Raw genomic sequence first — 21,093 nt, 5'->3', positions numbered from 1 at the left:
GACAAGGACACTGTATTTGCAAATATATGAATCACTGCTGTAGTCGCAGGACAAGGACACTGTAGTTGCCAATACATGAATCACTGCAGTATTTCACAGGACAAGGACACTTTATTTGCCAATATATGAATCACCGCTGTAGTCGTTGGACAAGGACACTATATTTGCCAATACATGAATCACTGCTGTTGTCACAGGACAAGAACACTGCATTTGCCAATACATGAATCACTGCTGTAGTCGCCGGACAAGAACACTGTATTTGCCAATACATGAATCACTGCAGTAGTCGCAGGACAAGGACACTGTATTTGCCAATACATGAATCACTGCAGTATTTCACAGGACAAGGACACTGTATTTGCCAATATATTTATCACTGCTGTAGTCGTTGGACAAGGACACTATATTTGCCAATACATGAATCACTGCTGTTGTCACAGGACAAGGACACTGCATTTGCCAATACATGAATCACTGCTGTAGTCGCCGGACAAGAACACTGTATTTGCCAATACATGAATCACTGCAGTAGTCACAGGACAAGGACACTGTATTTGGCAATACATGAATCACTGCTGTAGTCGAAGGACCAGAACACTGTATTTGCCAATATATGAATCACTGCAGTAGTCACAGGTCAATGACACTGTATTTGCCAATACATGAATTACTGCAGTAGTCACAGGACAAGGACACTGTATTTGCCAATACATGAATCACTGCTGTAGTCACAGGACAAGGACACTGCATTTGCCAATACATGAATCACTGCTGTAGTCACAGGACAAGAACACTATATTTGCCAATACATGAATCACTGCTGTTGTCACAGGACAAGGACACTGCATTTGCCAATACATGAATCACTGCTGTAGTCGCCGGACAAGAACACTGTATTTGCCAATACATGAATCACTGCAGTAGTCACAGGACAAGGACACTGTATTTGCCAATACATGAATCACTGCTGTAGTCGCAGGACCAGAACACTGTATTTGCCAATATATGAATCACTGCAGTAGTCACAGGTCAAGGACACTGTATTTGCCAATACATGAATCACTGCAGTAGTCACAGGACAAGGACACTGTATTTGCCAATACATGAATCACTGCTGTAGTCACGGGACAAGGACACTGTATTTGCCAATACATGAATCACTGCTGTAGTCGCAGGACAAGGACACTGTATTTGCCAATACATAAATCACTGCTGTAGTCGCAGGACAAGGACACTGTATTTGCCAATACATGAATCACTGCTGTAGTCACAGGACAAGGACACTGCATTTGCCAATACATGAATCACTGCTGTAGTCACAGGACAAGAACACTATATTTGCCAATACATGAATCACTGCTGTTGTCACAGGACAAGGACACTGCATTTGCCAATACATGAATCACTGCTGTAGTCGCCGGACAAGAACACTGTATTTGCCAATACATGAATCACTGCAGTAGTCACAGGACAAGGACACTGTATTTGCCAATACATGAATCACTGCTGTAGTCGCAGGACCAGAACACTGTATTTGCCAATATATGAATCACTGCAGTAGTCACAGGTCAAGGACACTGTATTTGCCAATACATGAATCACTGCAGTAGTCACAGGACAAGGACACTGTATTTGCCAATACATGAATCACTGCTGTAGTCACGGGACAAGGACACTGTATTTGCCAATACATGAATCACTGCTGTAGTCGCAGGACAAGGACACTGTATTTGCCAATACATAAATCACTGCTGTAGTCGCAGGACAAGGACACTGTATTTGCCAATACATAAATCACTGCTGTAGTCGCAGGACAAGGACACTGTATTTGCCAATACATAAATCACTGCTGTAGTCGCAGGACAAGGACACTGTATTTGCCAATACATGAATCACTGCAGTAGTCGCAGGACAATGACACTGTATTTGCCAATACATGAATCACTGCTGTAGTCACGGGACAAGGACACTGTATTTGCCAATACATGAATCACTGCTGTAGTCGCAGGACAAGGACACTGTATTTGCCAATACATGAATCACTGCAGTAGTCACAGGACAAGGACACTGCATTTGCCAATACATGAATCACTGCAGTAGTCGCAGGACAATGACACTGTATTTGCCAATACATGAATCACTGCTGTAGTCACAGGACAAGGACACTGTATTTGCCAATACATGAATCACTGCTGTAGTCACAGGACAAGGACACTGCATTTGCCAATACATGAATCACTGCAGTAGTCGCAGGACAATGACACTGTATTTGCCAATACATGAATCACTGCTGTAGTCGCCGGACAAGAACACTGTATTTGCCAATACATGAATCACTGCAGTAGTCGCAGGACAAGGACTCTGTATTTGCCAATACCAACACTGCACCAACTAATTTAGAATGTTATAAACATTCAAAACTGAGTAACAGCCAATTTCGAACCAAACATTTGATGCTTTCGTGCTGCCATTGTTCATAAAAGTTTAAACGACCAGGGGTGCTACTTTTAGAACTTTTTTATTGCATTTGGCCTGAAATAGCATTTTATTTCAATTAATAGAAAAACGATTACTAGATATGTATGCTATATTTGAATGTTGTTGAATGCATTAAATTGAAAAAAAAATCAGTATTTTCCGAACATTCACTTGGCAGAGTGATTAAAGGTGCAAAGTTATAAAGTAAAATTAAGATAGCGTAAGTGATTACTTTTGCAATACTACGTACTTCTAATACGCCAAGATTATAGTTTACATTATAATTGGATTACTGTTGATCTGATGTAAAATGACGTCAATATCTAAAAAATGAAAATCATTGAAAGTGGTAATATTCAAATGCACGTATGTGAAAAATTAATGTAATAAGTGTAATCCCAAATAAATCTTTCTGGTAACGTTATCACAAAAAAACTCACCAGTCATAGCCCCCTTCAGCGTACACTGGGTTATATGTAGTTCTACCATGATTGTCCATTCCATACATATTCTCATCATTCTCAGTCTTAACTAGCAAGGTGTCCGGAGGAGACATTTTATGAGTTTCCGCTTCCCTATAATCACGTATGAAATTCGAGATTACTAAATAACTTTCATCTAAGCAGTTCAATCAGTTCAAGTTATTTGACATTCCATAAATTTGGTCGTCTCTTATAAACTAGTAGTTAAAATTACCATTTGTTTTGTCAGCACACAACGTGACATTCAGTCAACAATAGTGATAGTGGTACAATATAGTCATAATCATTGTAATTGACACACCTTTGAGGTTAAATAAATACTACAAACTGTCAGAGATATCACCTATTGGACATGCCGATATTTACCAGTGAACAATAATTTAATTAAAGGTTCATGAGAAAACCAATGCATTGTTTATCTTTTGAAATTTCTCACTTACTTAATGTACTTGCCAAACATTACGTGGTCCACAACATATGGGCTATGTGCAACGTCCTCGTTGATATACGTACGATTTGGTGTTCTTTTCTGATTTGGTGGTTTCTCAGAGCCATGTCTAAAAATAATTATGCATAATAACGGTTAATGAAATGTTATTAAACATGAAACGTGTTGTCTGGTTATTTTTGTTCAATGCCAATTGCGAAATGTCGTCGTCTTTTGCAAAGGTCGTCGACTTGAAGTATCATGTATAGATATTTAAAGATTTCTAAACCTGATAGATTTATCAATAGCAAAGTTGACACCAAAGTTCTATGCCGTGATGACCAAAGATATGAAATCGTTTTATTTTGTTTATTTTTACTTGAACATTGATTACTGGACGAATAGTGAACAAATGTTGGAAAACATATCATCAAACCACGGTATGTAGGACGATTCTTTACATATGGCAAGTCTGAAAACCCAAATCTTCTTTATGGTCTCTTACTTATTCACAAATACAGTGTCTAAAACTATCGAACATGTAGTGCTTTTATCCATGTGGTTGTCTTACTTGTAGACTGAAATTTCCACTGTAACTGGATTCACTCTCAACTATGACTGACTTGTATATGCACAGCCTTGTGAATTTCAAATTACTCACTATGATATGGTGTTGACTGTAGGCTATTTCGTGTTGTCTCTTGCGTGTAATTGCACGCAGTGATTTATGCGTGTCCGTGTGACTTCAGTAATAGCAGGATACTAACACACTTCTGATATTGTACAGGTATGTAACAAATAAGTTATTTGTAAGTTTATATTTATGCATATGTTATATCGCATGTACATGGCAATCATACATATACGTAAATACTAACCTGTGGTTTCTTGGTTTAATTGAGCATGTAATGCAAATCCAAACCACGCACAATACTATGACCACTACCACAATAACAGCCGAGGACACAGCTACAATCATCACCAATGATTTGTTCTCTTGATTCATTGTTTCTACATTGACGATTCACAGCATTCATCATGAAATGAAAAATAGAGCAATATATAACTCAATTGCAGATTATAAAGGAAAATAGTAACGTACGACTAGTTAACATATTCTATGTACAACGAAATTTTTAAACTAGAAAATGAACTCTCATGAAGTAGAAGTAGATTCAGGTTTTTATCAACTTAATGTTCTACATGTCATAATTACAGCAAGTTTATGATAAACGCGGACTATAGTGCAGAATGTTACGTCACTGTAAGAGATGATATATTTCAAAACCTGACCGAGACAATTATACAACATACTTTCACATGAAGGTGACACATCGCTCCACAGACCACTGGCCAGGCATTTAATCTCAGCTACTCCATTCATTGTGTATCCTTCATCACACGAAAACTGCAAGATTTCCCCATATGTAAACAGCTCACCATTCACGTTTCCATGTGATGGTGCAATGACTACGCCGCAATCTGTGACTGAATGGTGCACATAATGGTAAACGAAAGCAGTTCAAGATATTTATTATATTAACTCTGTAAATAATAAATCTATACATCGAACAGTTTTATATCGTTTTGAGAAGCAAAGTTAAATAAATGGTGGAATAAAAATAATATATGATAGTTATGTAAATTAACTACATCAACTGAACTATGTGCAAAATACTTTTAGGATGAATCATATTTGTTTATTTCATTCCCTGCATTATAATTGCGTAGATCCATGTTGAATGGATTCATTAGGTATCTTACCTTCACATTCCGGTGATACATCACTCCATTCTCCACTTGCCAAACATTTTATCTCAACTGCTCCATTCAGTGTGTATCCTTCGTCACACGAAAACCTTAGGACTTCTCCATAAGTAAATACCTTGCCACGTACGTTACCCTGGAACGGAGCTATAACGCCGCCACACTCTACAACTAAGACACAATGTTTTTAATTACCTCCATGAATGTGCATACAACTCAGCAGTACGTGTACTCAATAAGAAAATGAATAACTGACAGAATGATTGCACACACAGTTCAGTGATCTAACGTGTGTGATTATTACATCACTTGGCAAAACAATATATAATTCTACATTTGACATTTGCATTTACAACGGAAATCGACAATAGGAACATTGACCAAAAATCCTACTTTCACATGAAGGCGTTGAATCATTCCACTGGCCACTTGCCAAGCATTCGATTTCAGTCACTCCATTTATTATGTATCCTACATCACACGAAAAAGTCACGATTTCCCCATAGGTAAACATATCGCCATTAACGTTACCGTGAGATGGTGCCATAACCTCCCCACACTCGACGACTGAAACACATTATGTCGAAGTTAGATTTCTACACATGACACATTGTATAAATCAGGACATAGTATTATGTTACACTGAGTAAACACCGAGTATTCAATATTTGTATCTGGTGTGAGTCGTATAATTCTAAGTTAGAACAGAGTGGCCAATGGATTACTGCATGATGACTGACCTGTCCACTCATAAATCTTTTCACAACATAAATATACATTTCTCAATCAACACAAAATGCATAGGCAATAACCAATTATTTTTCCAATTAACTGTAGTCGAAAAAATATTTACAAAGTAACTTACTTTCACATACAGGTGATATATCACTCCACTGACCACTTGCAAAACATTCGATCTCAGCTGTTCCATTCAGTGTGAACCCTTTCTCACACGAAAACCTTAGGATTTCTCCGTATGTAAATAACTCATCACTTACGTGTCCATGTGTTGGTGCATTGACTACGCCGCAATCTATGACTGAATGGTGCACATATGTATATTTCATTACTACATAACTTGACAAAAAATATAATTCTGTATTTGAAATTTGCATTTTATGAAATATGATTGATGACATATCACTAGTATCGATGCACTACCTCTTATTGAATCTTTTTTGATATCAACATAACTTAATGAAATTAACCGTAATCGACAATAGGAACATTGACCAAAAATCCTACTTTCACATGAAGGCGTTGAATCATTCCACTGGCCACTTGCCAAGCATTCGATTTCAGTCACTCCATTTATTATGTATCCTACATCACACGAAAAAGTCACGATTTCCCCATAGGTAAACATATCGCCATTAACGTTACCGTGAGATGGTGCCATAACCTCCCCACACTCGACGACTGAAACACATAATGTCGAAGTTAGATTTCGAAGCATGATAGTCGTAACTAATGTGAAAACTTTACTTTTCTACTTTTTCTACACATATATAAAATTGTTTGAATCGATTTGACAGACAGTTGTGTTAGAAAACGGCACTTACTATTACATGCGGTCGTGTAATTATCCCAAGTGCCATCGTCAAGGCACTGACTTGTTGCAGAACCACTCAGAGTAAAACCAGGCAGGCAATGAAACGTTATTACTGAACCTGTTATGTAGGATGACCCGGTTTTAATGCCATACGTTGGCGTCTCGAGATATCCACATGTTGTGACTGAAATGAATAAAACCATTAATTATTATCGTCACTGACAACTGGCCTATCAAAAATTGAAACTAATAAGTACCTTGCATGGTTCCATTGATCACAGCCTCATATATATGTGATGCTTCGAGCGATCCTAGTGCAGTCTCTGTGTCGTTGGTTATTTGCAAATCGAAGATACATTCCCTATTATCGCCACATATAGCAATGACGTCATCGGTGATGTCAGATTCGATAATGCCAAACATAGGTTGGTAAGTGATGTCTGTTAAGGAAGAATGTGTTTCACTAATTTTGTATCGAAACAACGATTCTTCTGCAGATATTCTCCCTGAAGACAAACAAGATGTGGCATTATATTATTAGGCGAGCGATACCATATAAGGATAAGTCGTGTAGTAATTATTTTGTTTCGATCTAATATTTTGACAAAGAACTAAAGAAAATTAATATTGAAAAAATCTGATATTGCATTGTAAAGTATATATTCTTTGTCACATGTGCGATTTGCCATACAAAGTCTTATTTATAAAGTTGAGATAATATATTCTTTAATATATATATTTCAGAAAATACTTCTAGCTTCACAGACTAAAAAGTAGATTACCTACTGAACAAAAGTGTTTTACACAGTCAGGTTGATGTTGATATGTCATGTATTGAAGTTAGAGGCGGTTGTTTTAAATGGCAGAACGTGATCATATTGTCATAGATGTGCAATTACATTCTTATATGAAAAATCGCGTGCAAACATACTTATATCTGTATGGCATATTTTAATACACACAAACTAGCACCAGATAATTTGTCAGCGCGTATTCAATACCTGTAGAAAGTTTGATTTCATCGTCTTTAGATATTCAGTAAATGTTGAGGAAAAAACACACCAATTCACCACTGACATAATGAGCAGTATTATATAACGACACAAACATGGCTTTTATTCGTTTTTGTTATGTCCGAGATTCGGCATTGCCTTTTACTCACAGTAGGCGATTTTCACAACAAGCCGATTTGAACAGAATTGTTTGTGCGAGTGGCGTGGTAGGTAGCGCGTCACTCTGCAAAGCTGAATTGACTGCAATAAACGCGATTTTAAATTTCGAAATTTACGCTGTAATGTGGTCATTTGCATGAACGATAGCCATTTCTTTATTCTTAGGTGTAACTCCATTTTATCAAATAAAAGTTAAGTAATGCCTATGTATCTCTACCAATCCACATACATTATTTCAAGTTTTAAAGTTCTAATAAACATAATAATGTACGTGTGTAATTAGGATCCAATATTTCTTTTTACACACGTACACAAGTAATGTTGTGAATCTGTAGTTCTCATGGATCTTTTTACAGATAGAAAACATGGCATTCGATGGAAATTCTATAAAATTGTTTCACGCAACAAGTTCCGATTGTAACAAAAATCAACAGTCATACGAAAATGTGTTGCTTACATGTCAAGCCGAAGTCATGGTGAATTTGCTGGAGTGATGAATTAACTGATACATATACCCCATTAGATGCGAGAAGATCGTCCCCTGTGTTGTCATTCCAAGTACCTAGCAATCCAACTGTCCGATTTTTAAATGTAGACGGTGCAAGAATTACGGCGGACAATGCTTTTCCTGCAATTGAAACATCAACTGATATCCCGGATTGAAAGATGACATTGATTTTGTTTGTACCATTCGTTTTGTAAACTGAAACTCCTGTCAAATATCAGAAATGAGACATGATTGTATTAGAAAGAAAGAAATCAGTGTTCAATAGCACAATGTACATAGCCATGTACAACAATAATACATTATAAACACATTGTCTTGTAATGGCTTCCAATATATCAACTTCATTATTTACCATTGAAGTCCCACCAGTGGTTATCTTCGAAGTTCACGATTTCCCATGTTTGGTGACCTTTGATCCTGACATAAGCATCAAGAAATCTTCTTTCCCTTGCTATATGAACAGTGTCAGACATATTGGTTTGCATTGCCATGGCAGTGAATACAGTTGCATCCGCTGCTTATAAAAAAAAGTATATATATATAAAATTAAATAAATTCTTAAATAAATACATATTTAAATAGATACATTCTTAAACAAAAAAAACAACGTATATATACATAGAATTAACTAAATTCTTAAATAAATCCATTTTTAAATAGATAAATTCTTAAAAAAATAAATAAATAAATCTTACAATTATCTGCTAAGGGAGCCATACGACCTTGAAGTGTGAAACCCCTATTGTTTATATCTATCAAGGTGAATTCTCCATAGCCATTAAAGGTGTAAGACAATCCATCTAAAGTTTTCAAGTGAGGATCTCCAAACCATGTAGCTATAACATAATAATATAATACGACTGAGGAATTTACATTTTGTTCTAATTATCTCACTACAATTTAAAATTACCGCTTATACGTATCTTTTTTTACCAATGCCACATGAATATATTGATACTTTTTTTTTTATAAAAAAAAAAGGTATACCGAGAAGCTTAACTAAACCTGTGCATTACCTGGACGTGGTGCTTCATATCCGGAACAGTCGTGTGAGGGTCTTCTTGCAAAGAATTTCCCACACTTAACGTCATCAAAGTCTGTATGAAGACAACAATACCTCCAAGGTAACAGATCTTCCAGAAAATGCGAGAGATAAGGTACCTTTCCGACTTCAATATAAGGTGCTACGCCCTCGTGATGTCTGAGATGATAGGCTCCTGAGCCGAACGCATCTCCGGAATTTAAAATAGTGCCATCCGCTTCATAGCAACATGCGCGCCCACTTCCATCATCACTAAAAAAATGTGTTAGGATTGTTACATAGTAGAGTAGAAAGTTAACATTTGAATTCTGATTTTACAATTCTGATGACACTAATCATGTACTGGTTTAATGTTATTATCACATGTATATACAAATCACAACCTTTTTAAAGTACATTCTAAGTGCGCCTGCAAATAAATTAACTACAATTGTTAGCTCATTTTAAACTTTACATGCTGTGCATGATTCTCTGTTTACCTTGGTACATTAGCTCGTATGCAGTGAACTGCACCTGGCATATCAACACAGTTGTCATCTGTCACAGATCTCGTCGAACAGCGAGGATGTGGTGAATAGCGTCCAATATCAGCAAAAGCTTGCTGTAGAGTACATGGACAAGGCACAGTATCTTTGAGCGATGGCGAAACATTTTCGTCGCTTTTATGCCAGTTGTAGCACCAGTCCCCTGCATCAATGCCGTGTACCCATGCTAGCTCATGGACGTCACTCCACAATGCATGAAAGTTTCTGGAGAGAGTTCAGACAACATAACAAAATAATTTGAGCGGGAAACTGAAATAATTTGTAACTTGCATATACATATAATTGGATACAATAAATGGGTATATTATTTATTATACTCTATGCATTTATAACAAGTACATTTTTGAAATTGAAATCGTATTTACTTACGTAGCGTCGGTGTTTTCCTCGTCATGCCCTGATATACGTAAAGCGCCAATACTATATAGTGGGCTTGGATTAAATTCGCTTTTTTCAAAGGCAAGTTGTCCTCCATTATCATATCCACTTAAAACTGCTCCAGTGTCAATCCAACCAAATTCACCAGAATGATGATCTTCCATGTATCCGTATAATTTGATATCCACATACCTTGACGATGGCAACAATGAACTATCCCATTGTAGTTCAACCATATTCACTGAATGGTCAAGCCACGCGGCCATGTTTGTTCTTGTAACAAGAGATACTTTCCTTTCGATGTTTACTGCAAAAAAAAGTATTATACAATAATATACGTAGAAAGTGACTCAGTGGATCTCGGGCCCTGATGCAGACAATAAACTCTTCTAGATAGCGCATACCTGGAAAGTTTGAAGAACGATAACGAGTTCAAGGTTGTCACTGGTCTCGTTCCTACTGACGGTATTTGTTCCAGGCTCGCACTCAAACTTGATCTACACACAAGCCTACATAAAACTATTGTACATAACTAATTCAAGACGACTGAAGTTTATGGACGTAACCCATCAATAATATGGACATGGTCTAGTAGGACCCTGGTCTATAATAGTTGCAATATTCGCTTGCCGAGTTAGCCCGAGTTACGACTGCTAACACAAGCAAGTATACAGATGTGCCGGATATCTGAATGTTTATTAAATTGCAATATCAAACAGTTATTTTCTTAGCCAAAACGTTCTCCCAAAAGGGATAAACCGCAAAAAGTGTATGATTGCGTGAACTGTGATGTGTTTGTGATTGTTTGTCTGCAATATCAGGAAGAGTCATGTTTTGTTATTTTACGTAAACAAGCCAGTAAATAAGCAGCACGTGACACATTAGAAATCAATAGTAGCCAATTTGTAACTAATAGACATTTAAGTCAAACATAAATAGAATGATCGAATATTGGCATAAGAGTGTCAAAGTCGTGATCATGAATATAATATAATTAAAGAAAGCTTAGAAAGAACTCCCGTGTGCTGAGAGTATTTGGAGAGATATTAAAAATGAATTATCCTTCCAAACAAGATACTCATAATATTTACCTCCTATTTGTACTTTTACAACATGGAAACAATGTCATCAACATTATTAAAATTTACAATACTTACTGAAAATATCGGTGGTTTTCAGTCTAATTTATTCCAGGGCACCTATACCACAAGTTCAATTTAAATTTGATATTTTAAGATATCAGAAATTGGCTGGATAACCAATATGCATGTCTGTGAATGTATATAAACCCCAAACTAATTAAATTGTTGCATTGTCTTCATGTACTAAGATTCATTGAAATAATATAAGTACATGAGGTATTGATGGAAAAGTTTGCGATCCTGAAAATCGATTTATAGAGACCATTCAGTTCGTGTTATGTAATAATGTTGTTAGTGACGCGAGAACCGACTCGGAAGCGTCGGAGAAACAGGAAATTACACAGCACTTGCACACTGCTAATTGTTTTAAATATCACGGGAAAAAGGTTTCTGAGTTGTTTGGGGATTGGTGTTGATTGACGATTTCACACCACTGATATTTACTTACAGCTTGATCAGCGTAATATTTTATGAAATAAGAATCCGGACTTGGGCTGTCAATGTGTTACGACCAAGTAATGTTCAATAAGATGTCATAATTATGACGGTGACGACCATGGTCACCAGCTACACCAGAAAGGACATATTTTGCATCTATCTCAACCCTATGCGATAAACTTAATATTATAAGTTCATTATGGTCTGTTCTTTTTCGACGAGCAAGTACATGAGTGGGAATTTAGACAAAGACGAGAAAATTGTGTAAAAAATGTGCCTTATATACATATCGGCAATGCATATTTCTGTATGCAAATGAGGAGCCTCGTTTTAAAATACACAAAAGTAAAGTTTTCGTAGACTGATTTATCCTTAGAAACATAAATATTGATGTACCAATGAGTATTTTTAGGCGAGAAAGTAGCAGGCATTTCACTCTAAAACGACGCGGTTTCTTCTGAATGATGAACGTCGGGAAATTATGGCATCATGTGAGGGCGCACTTCCCATAGCGTTAAAATGCCGGGCAATAGTAGGTATATAATAAAATAAATTAAAATAAAAAAAGGCAAAGAATGAGACAAACAAACAGCAAATCGTCAATTTACTGAGTGCACGAGACGTGAATATATTGCGGATACCTGGCAAATTATTCATTTGAAAGTAAATTTATTGAGTTTTGTGGAGATGGTTGTGGTTGTGGTTGTTGAAGTTGTAGTGATGGCGTCAGTAACAGTGAAGATAATGTTGGCGATGGCTCGTAACTTCGCAACTGACAGTGGTTCCCTTTGACCATGTATAGGTGGCAACACTTTAAGCTGATATACGAAAAACGTGTGTTTTTTGATAAGGTTTGTGTGGAATATACCATGTTAGTGATTGGAAATAATGCACCAACATGGTTGAACAACAACCGGTTGGCTGTTGGGAGCGGTTTGATGTAATAAACATCATCTATCTGCATGTCATGTTGTTGTATTAAAAGGACTATCGGGAATGCTGTGTACATTTGAACTGCATATTGCTGGTGGTAGAAGACGAACATGGAAATAAAATTGAATAAATCAGATTGTTTATATTCGTCTCCTGTTGCAGTCTGTGAAGCAGGAGGGTCGTCACCTGCGCACGCGCGGGAATTGAGTCCCAAGCGATGATAACAACACACGCTAAAAACGCAAAAGCTCATGGGTAGACGCTTGTTTGTAAACAATGACAAGCTATGGCCACCTGACGCATGCGCTGGTGACGACTCCCCCAGCTTTAAACTTGCCATCTTATTATTTTAGCGGCATATTTTACCAGAAAAAATATTCACCAAGACACAATGGGCTTATGCTCAATTAACACATATCGAAATAAGGGCAACTTCAATTGTTGTGGTTAAATGGCGACAGAAGATACTTGAATGACTCCTGTTCATTTGTTTTTCCCAAGGTTGTTCAAAATGACGTCTCTTTCTTTTCCCAAGGCTCTCAACTCCGTTTTATTCGTCACAGAGCAAGGGATGGGCCCCCGTTTTCACATACACACGTGCACAGTTATCGTGTACGGTTGATATAGAATATTTAACATCAAGACTGGCTATATTACGCTCACCGAGTTTTAATTTAAATGCTTTTCTTTTAAAGGGGAACCGCTCAATCCCATGGATTGCACCAAGTGCTCATGGGTAATTAACTCCGCCTTCGTTCACTGAGTGAATGAATGCTTATCTTCCCCCCTGTCTCGCTAATCCCACAAATCAACAACTGATATAAACATGCTTTGAACGGATTACAATTTGTTTGTTTAAATATAACATAACAATTGAATTTCAAACACAGAGCTAGCTTCATATTCCATGATGTGAAACATCGCGCGCCCCAGAATATATACATCAACGGACAAATATAACGCAGAACTAGAATAATTCAAGTTGATGATAGCTCACCGGATATTAAACACAAAACGAATCACGAATGAAATCCACGAACTCCAGTTTTTGTTGCGTCGGTCTATTGACGGTACTGATCTCATATACAGTAAAAATGAGAGCGAAACTTATTACACGGATATTCCCCGTGATAAAATAACAAAATCATTAGTAATAAAAGGCTTGTATCTCGTGTGAGATTTGAGTTCCTGTGGTCTGGCAGGCGAACGTGGGGTTGACTTTACAGACAAACTCAATTGAATGGCGAGAAAGATGAGATCGTTCAGTCAAAACAATTAGACTCCATTACTAGCATTAGACCGTAGACTCAATGTTAACGTCCAATCTACAGCGTTGTAATTATAACAAAGTCGACGTTGTTTCAATATATGGCGCGACTACGACTACTGGTTATGCTGCCAAAACAAATATATCAGGCGATATCAAGTGTCTTGAACAGACACCAGCAACAAACGTCCTTTTTCAGGGCCAAAATACGAATCCAAAAATAGAATATAAATATACACATATACTCGATTTAATTTTCTGGACATATATGCGACGCTTGAACGAAAACGATCTATTGTAAAAGATATGAATTGGAACTGCCTGTGACGTGTTGTCTGGACGCCGTTTCGTCCTGCAGACAAATACAGAAACAAAATCTGATTTATTTTCTTGTGCCAAGATCTGGTTGTTCATGCATTTCATGAATGGCGTATTTACTTTATGTATTTTGACACTGATTTGTGTTGTGGAAACATTTAATTTCGCGGTTTTGAGCTGTCCAAGTATTTCGTGAAAAATAAAACAAAAGGTAACACCACATCAAGCAGTCTGCCAATGTCTTGTTGATATCCGACATTTGCAACCTCTAACAGAACGGTTATTTCAAGCATGCCTACCAGTATTTAGTAACAACTATCTGCAGCTCATTGTAGTCGGACACTTATTGACTGTACCCCTTATTTTTTCAGACGGTCTATAAAGTTATACAATAAGTATCAACCCTTAGAAAACACAAGTGTTCGCCGTACGATCAGAAGGAAAAATGTCCATAAACTAATAACCAACATCGTTTTGGCCATACGAATCGATCAGTTCATCAAAAAAATCACCTGGTGACAAAACACACTCAACATAATTAATGTAATATGCATTTATTTTTTTATTTTTTTTGGTAACTAAAGTATATGCTAAAAGAAGTTTCAAATTAAAAACGAACACAACTGCATCGCTTAGTAGCAAATAATCACGGTAGCGCGACCCGATCATGCTGCGTTTCACAATTGATTATTACTTGGTAGTGATTATTAATAAGGTACAAAAACTAAATTTGTCGAATTGTTATGAAATACAAATAAATTTCAACGTAGTTTCATCGTAAGCGAATGATTCCGGTCGCATGTAAATACTCGATGCGATACCTTGGTCAAATCGCTAATCAACCAATCAAAATACTGGGTGATTACCATAGCTCATTCAACACGGAAGAGATTTGCCGATGTTCTAGTACGATCTTTTACCTTTGATTTTGATAGGAGAACGGCATGATTTTTTTAAAAAAAATAACTGTTTTCAAAGATAAACTGAAGATTTGAAAACTAATTTAACATTATTTACGGTGATAACAGCTCATTAAACATCGTACTCTTGAAAAGGTGTCAATGACTACGGTAAAACTTGTAAGATCGTGGGTCAGGGGCGAGTGTTGTTTTGACTTAGGTATTATGTTTTACATTCCAACAGGACATTTTTCATGGTTTTAATTTCGCGCCTTTGGACTCACCGCAAAATTAAACCATGCGAATAATTTCTACTTCTACAGTTATTGTAATGGATATTTGAGAGCCCGTAACTTAATGTTATTGACGTTGTTTACTGTCTTACATCGTCATGTCCCAGTGTTACGGATGCTTAGACCAAAGGCAAACTATGTAACGATAATGCTGTTTGTAAACCAACAAGCTTTGTAGATTGAATAAACATCTAGGGGATTTACATTTTCGTTTACTCAAACTGTGATTGGCAGGCATTTTGCATACATTAACCGCCATTTTAAACGCGTGATTTTACTTGTTGCGACACGTTTCGACCAAAAACAACACAATTTATACATCAAAAGCCCAACCAGATGGTTGTAATCGCTAGCGTACATATTCATGCCCCAGTAGATATGTATTTGGAATCGCAGCTTGATCTCCAAACATCGTAAATGGCACATTTCACAGAGCTCTCGCCACGATGTGGTGACCATCTTGCCCCTTATTTATAGTTATTATGTATCGGTTCCCCTTTAAGTTTCTGTCGCCTGTCAGCTATATCACATTCCAGTGGCGTTATATAATTGTCGCCAATATCTGCAATCCAAACATTATGGGCGGCTCATCTAAATCGACCCACTCTGGTTGACTCGGTCATTTTCAGTTTCGTTTTGACTTCGCAAGACTTTCACCATTGTCGTTCTCGTAATTGATTTGGTAAACGTAAACTTTACCAAACTTACTGGGAAAATAGTTTCTTCCACCTTCTGCACAAAACCATCATGACAAAAAGTCGACTGTATATAAACCTGACGCATTTCGTATTATCAAAGTATAACCTTTACTTAAACAAGCGAGCTGGAACTCGAAAAAGCTCCGCTGTCCGAACATTGAGGTAACCGAGTAATGCAAACCCATAAGACAAAACACATTCAAATTTAGTTTAGTTTTGTTCAAAAATATGCCAAACCGACTTCAACAAACAAATTCTTCACAAAAACTATGTACACCTCACGTGTTAAATTAATCAGGCTGGTAGTTTTCAGGAAGAAGACAAAAATATCATTTTTCAGAAAAACAAAAAGTGCCATGCTATCAATAAGCCCCACCACGCCCACTCTGTATATAACGTCTAGTCGGTCTTTTATAATGAATTCAATGCCTCTGTCTGTTGTTAATTACCATGTTCTATTTTGGTAGTAATTTTGGTATCAGATTTAATTTGTTTGTTATGGTCACTCAATATGTATGTGAGAAGTGTATTAGTATTATATCATTACATATTTACACGTGGTCGTAAATCTACATTCTAAACACAAACAAATGTCACTCACCTATATTGAAAATCCCAGTGTATGGGTATGTAGTACCATCGTCTATAGAAACCTGAAAATTTATCCGTCCAATCTCATAAAATATAGGTGTAATGCACGAAACCTGTGTCTGACTCTCTTTGGTTCCTTCTGTATAGCTACTACCAAATTTACATAGGATTTTAGATGAAACAAATGAGTCATTAAAACACACTCCTGAGACGATCACGTGGTCACCGCCCAGCATGGAACCAGTTGTGGGATATATCGTCAATGACCCTAGAAATAACAATAGCTTGGAGTCAGCTTATACATCATCGATACCACACAGTTTTAACTTTATGTGTACCCAACCCCTCACCATGTCAGATCGATATTTTTTGTTTGTATGCTGTGTCCAACATGTTTTCTAGCGAAACCTTTTACGGGAACCTTTTACTTATGTAAATCAGATTTCCCCCTGAAATTAGTTCAAAACAAATTACAACTGTTTTCAATTGGAGATATAAACATCATCAACAATTAGATTTATTCGCCAAAGCTACATTTGGCTTAATAATAAAATATTTCCTTAGAGGGATGTGTGTTATGTTGGTCAGCCCTCACACTGCTTTTCTGAGTGGTTTAGGTTGTAGGACTTAAATTTTTGAACTAAAATATGATTGTGTTCATATTCAGAGATTTACCAATATCGCCATCCAACTAGACGGCCTTACAGTTAGATTAAAATTTCGGTTTTAAATACCGCGGGAAAGTATTTTATGTTATTCGTGTAAATAGGTTGCCTTTTTGTTATCCAAACGGGTCATTTAGCTGTGAATGTTTAGTATTCTTTTTCCTGATTTGTAGGAACCTGAAAAACACGTTTCCCAACTTGACACGTTATGTAGTTTCAAATCGCGTTCAAGATGACTGCCCCATATAATAATATCAGTAAAATAATCACATTTAAGATTTCATTATTTTGTATTTGCCCAAAATGACATTTGGCTATTGATCTACGGTTTGGTGTGTTATTTCCACTTTCCCATTAAGAGTATTTATTAACGAAAATGTATTCTTACCTTCCGTATTGCATCCAACTCCTCTAACATTTCTTTCGTCAACCCGGAATACGTATCGCCCAGTCACACCCACATTGGTAGTAGTCTCAATATTCACTATTTCATGAGTAAATGATGTAGGTACTGTAAAGTATGTTGAATTGTCTCCTGCGTTAAAGCCAACCTGACCAAGATACAGTAAAATGAAATAACTTGCAATGTTAACAGATTAGTACAATAATTCAACAATAACCACACAAGCATAACTAATTGTATTGGATGGATGTATGGTAGTCAGTATGTTCGCAAAAAATGCCAATGATGGAATTGTATTATTTTATTGATGATATAATCCAAACGTAATAAAGCATACGAGACACTTATGAATGACATTGAATGAAGTTTATTTCACCAGATGCCTTTACACTCTAAATAGTCGCATGATAATTTATTTAATAATATGGCCTCTAATGGGGTCAACGAATAGTTTGATCAAACTAACCTAGATTGTGGTCCCGAATCCTATATATTAAGCAATTAAACGTAAACTAAGCGTAAATGGGATATGAGAAAACTATATACAATCCTATGTTTACTATTATATGGGATTTTCTTACATGTATTTGTTGAATTTGAAAGTTTCATAGTTTGGTGGCTTTATAGTTTCAAAAATGTATGGTATGTATTCTCCAAAATGTTAATACAATAACTAAAATGTTGCAGGAACATGGAAAATGGGGATATATTTTGGAACATAATGACGTAACTAGGAAATAATTTCCACTTTGGAAGCTATTACTTTCTTTATTTTTCTATATGGAATTTCCAGTTGACGTACTGTTTTATAGCTATATCTGAATATTTGGTAGAGCCAACACACTCTATGTATATACCATATATACCAAGGCTGCTCTCCATTCTCATTGTTCCTTATTGAATTTTAATAATCATATAACTTGTTTTCCTTACAATACCCACACTCTGTTGATAATGGTTAGGTTATTACTTCTGTCCTATGTGAATTTGAACAAGTTTGTGTCATCGGCAATAGACCAGAGTTTATATTGTAATTTTTATATACCAGAAATAAAACTAGATCCAGAATCGATCCTTGTGAGACGCGTCTTTGGATTTGCTTGTGTAAAGAGGAAGTATTAAGTATACTGACAAATTATTATCGATTACTTAAAGGACAACTCCGTAATACCGTGGTGATGTGGTTTAGTAAACAGAATAAGGTTTATCTTATCAAATGCCTTTTTGAAATCATTAAATATATCAAAGGAATACATTATCAATGTTTTCAGAAATATCTGAAATTAAGTCTACAAGGCAACTTTGGCTCTTCGCTTCTTCAAAAACTTAGTGTTTGTTTAAATTAAAGTAAATTATATTAGTTTGCTGAAAATGGGTAATATTTTCAGTGGATCAGGGAAAATTCTTTGTTTCAAAAAACATTAATAACATGGGCCAATGGGTCAGCCATCAAATCAGATGCGTGGACAACAAGCTGGAGTGAATGTAATTACTACCAATGGCATTTCGTGGAAAAAGAAAACGTCAAAGAAGTTTCTAGATATTTTCGAAAGTTTACGGGATCTGTGATGTCAGATGCAAGATTTGCAAGTGTTGTGTTTGTTATTGCACAATTAATCTTTTGTGGAACAAATCTGTCAAAATTGTGTTTACAGTTGCACATTTTTGTTTATAATGCCAATGCGAAGTTAAATTTATTTGCATACTGTTTTATTTGGAGGCATTTGGAGAAATTTATTTTAGCTCAGTGCAAAAAATTGTATTTAAACCCATATATAATAACAGTTCAGTCTGTATCCCGGAAATCCGATTGGTCCGTGAAATCAGATTGACACATCATGAGTGACTATGACTAAATCAATCAATATCGTGAATATTGGTGGTTTTACTCGGGTTATTCTTATATATTAATTAAAATATTACTAGTAAATCTGAAAATTAATGATTTACTCTTGAGGTTTGTTCATTGTTTTTTCGGAAATCATCCCTAATTTGCGAACAGTTCGAATAATTATAATATTATCTGCTAAACAAAGTATCGTGTATTACTTGAGTCGTTCTTAATATAAATAATCAATAACCATCAAACAATACGATTATATTCTGTATATATTACATTGCGTACGTTGTTAGCATTTAAACTTGAATATTTGCACGTCATTTCAAGATTTGTTAAATTTCATGGGAAATGTGTTGTTTTGTTTTGGGCTGTAAAGATCTCGGCTCTTGAATGTTAGTCTGTCGCTTGTACCTACCAATATCATCGATGTGACATTTTGCAACGGAATATGGAATATAACAATACAAACAGACCATTAGAAATGTGATGAAATAATTGATTGTGAATGAATAACATTCTCGGTGTTGTCACTTGAAACTGGGACAAGAGAATAGCCTTTTACAAAACTAGTTAATCAATCACGGTAAAATGAATGAATGGACGAATGAATGAATGAATGAATGAATGAATGAATGAATGAATGAATGAATGAATGAATGAATGAATGAATGAATGAATGAAGTTTATTTCACTATAAACATATATACATATAATAATATACAAATAAATGTGATGTATAAACAGATGAGTAAATAAAATTAAGTAAATAAGTCTATAATTTGAATTTTAGATAAATATACATTTAGATATTTATATAAATTGTTTATAGTGAGAATCATGAAAATAGTTCCCTAGACCTAGTCTAGTCCATCACCCTTAGAAAGAATGAACAAATTAAACAGTAAATAATAATATTAATAAGTCATATACAGGTACATAGTTGTACCTTTAAATAATTGAATACATTCAAAGTCTTAAATTAACAAAAAGGTTGAAAGAAAATAATAAACTGATTAAAGCATTTTTGTCAATTACTTGGAGAAAAAAACTTAATCATACAAAGTCCGAATAGTAACAACAAACAATATATATATATATATATATATATATGTACAAAAAACAGCAACAAAAAACACACACATATGAAATGAAATTATAGTAGATATTTCGTCATTCCACTGACTTAGTAGAGCATTTTTTAATTTGGATTTAAATGTGTGTCTGTTCATTTAATTTTTGTTGTGCTAGGAAG

General features: G+C 35.7%; 1 protein-coding gene across 4 annotated transcripts in view; it reads right to left on the bottom strand.

Moving 5' to 3' along the window:
- LOC100371617 (protein mesh-like) overlaps positions 1 to 21,093 on the bottom strand; it is a 219,881-nt gene that overhangs the window by 184,358 nt on the left and 14,430 nt on the right. For 2 of the 4 annotated variants that reach the window (XM_085498086.1, XM_085498088.1), the window contains 18 exons: positions 17,987 to 18,149; positions 16,944 to 17,201; positions 10,346 to 10,661; positions 9,911 to 10,180; positions 9,406 to 9,683; positions 9,085 to 9,225; positions 8,742 to 8,903; positions 8,339 to 8,593; positions 6,967 to 7,215; positions 6,720 to 6,893; positions 6,403 to 6,576; positions 6,023 to 6,196; positions 5,551 to 5,724; positions 5,155 to 5,328; positions 4,705 to 4,878; positions 4,269 to 4,401; positions 3,404 to 3,520; positions 2,922 to 3,056 (listed from right to left, as the gene is read on the bottom strand). In XM_085498086.1, coding sequence (XP_085354212.1) covers positions 2,922 to 3,056; positions 3,404 to 3,520; positions 4,269 to 4,401; positions 4,705 to 4,878; positions 5,155 to 5,328; positions 5,551 to 5,724; positions 6,023 to 6,196; positions 6,403 to 6,576; positions 6,720 to 6,893; positions 6,967 to 7,215; positions 8,339 to 8,593; positions 8,742 to 8,903; positions 9,085 to 9,225; positions 9,406 to 9,683; positions 9,911 to 10,180; positions 10,346 to 10,661; positions 16,944 to 17,201; positions 17,987 to 18,149 — 3,521 coding nt within the window. Of the gene's footprint in view, positions 1 to 2,731; positions 2,805 to 2,921; positions 3,057 to 3,403; positions 3,521 to 4,268; positions 4,402 to 4,704; positions 4,879 to 5,154; positions 5,329 to 5,550; positions 5,725 to 6,022; positions 6,197 to 6,402; positions 6,577 to 6,719; positions 6,894 to 6,966; positions 7,216 to 8,338; positions 8,594 to 8,741; positions 8,904 to 9,084; positions 9,226 to 9,405; positions 9,684 to 9,910; positions 10,181 to 10,345; positions 10,662 to 16,943; positions 17,202 to 17,986; positions 18,150 to 21,093 lie in introns of all 4 variants that reach the window. The other 2 variants (XR_014929109.1, XM_085498087.1) reach the window with 2 other exon arrangements.

The sequence above is a fragment of the Saccoglossus kowalevskii genome, chromosome 4, assembly GCF_978046115.1.
Source record: "Saccoglossus kowalevskii chromosome 4, keSacKowa6.1, whole genome shotgun sequence".
NCBI classification, from domain to species: domain Eukaryota; kingdom Metazoa; phylum Hemichordata; class Enteropneusta; family Harrimaniidae; genus Saccoglossus; species Saccoglossus kowalevskii.
This window is presented reverse-complemented; position numbering and strand designations above follow the sequence as displayed.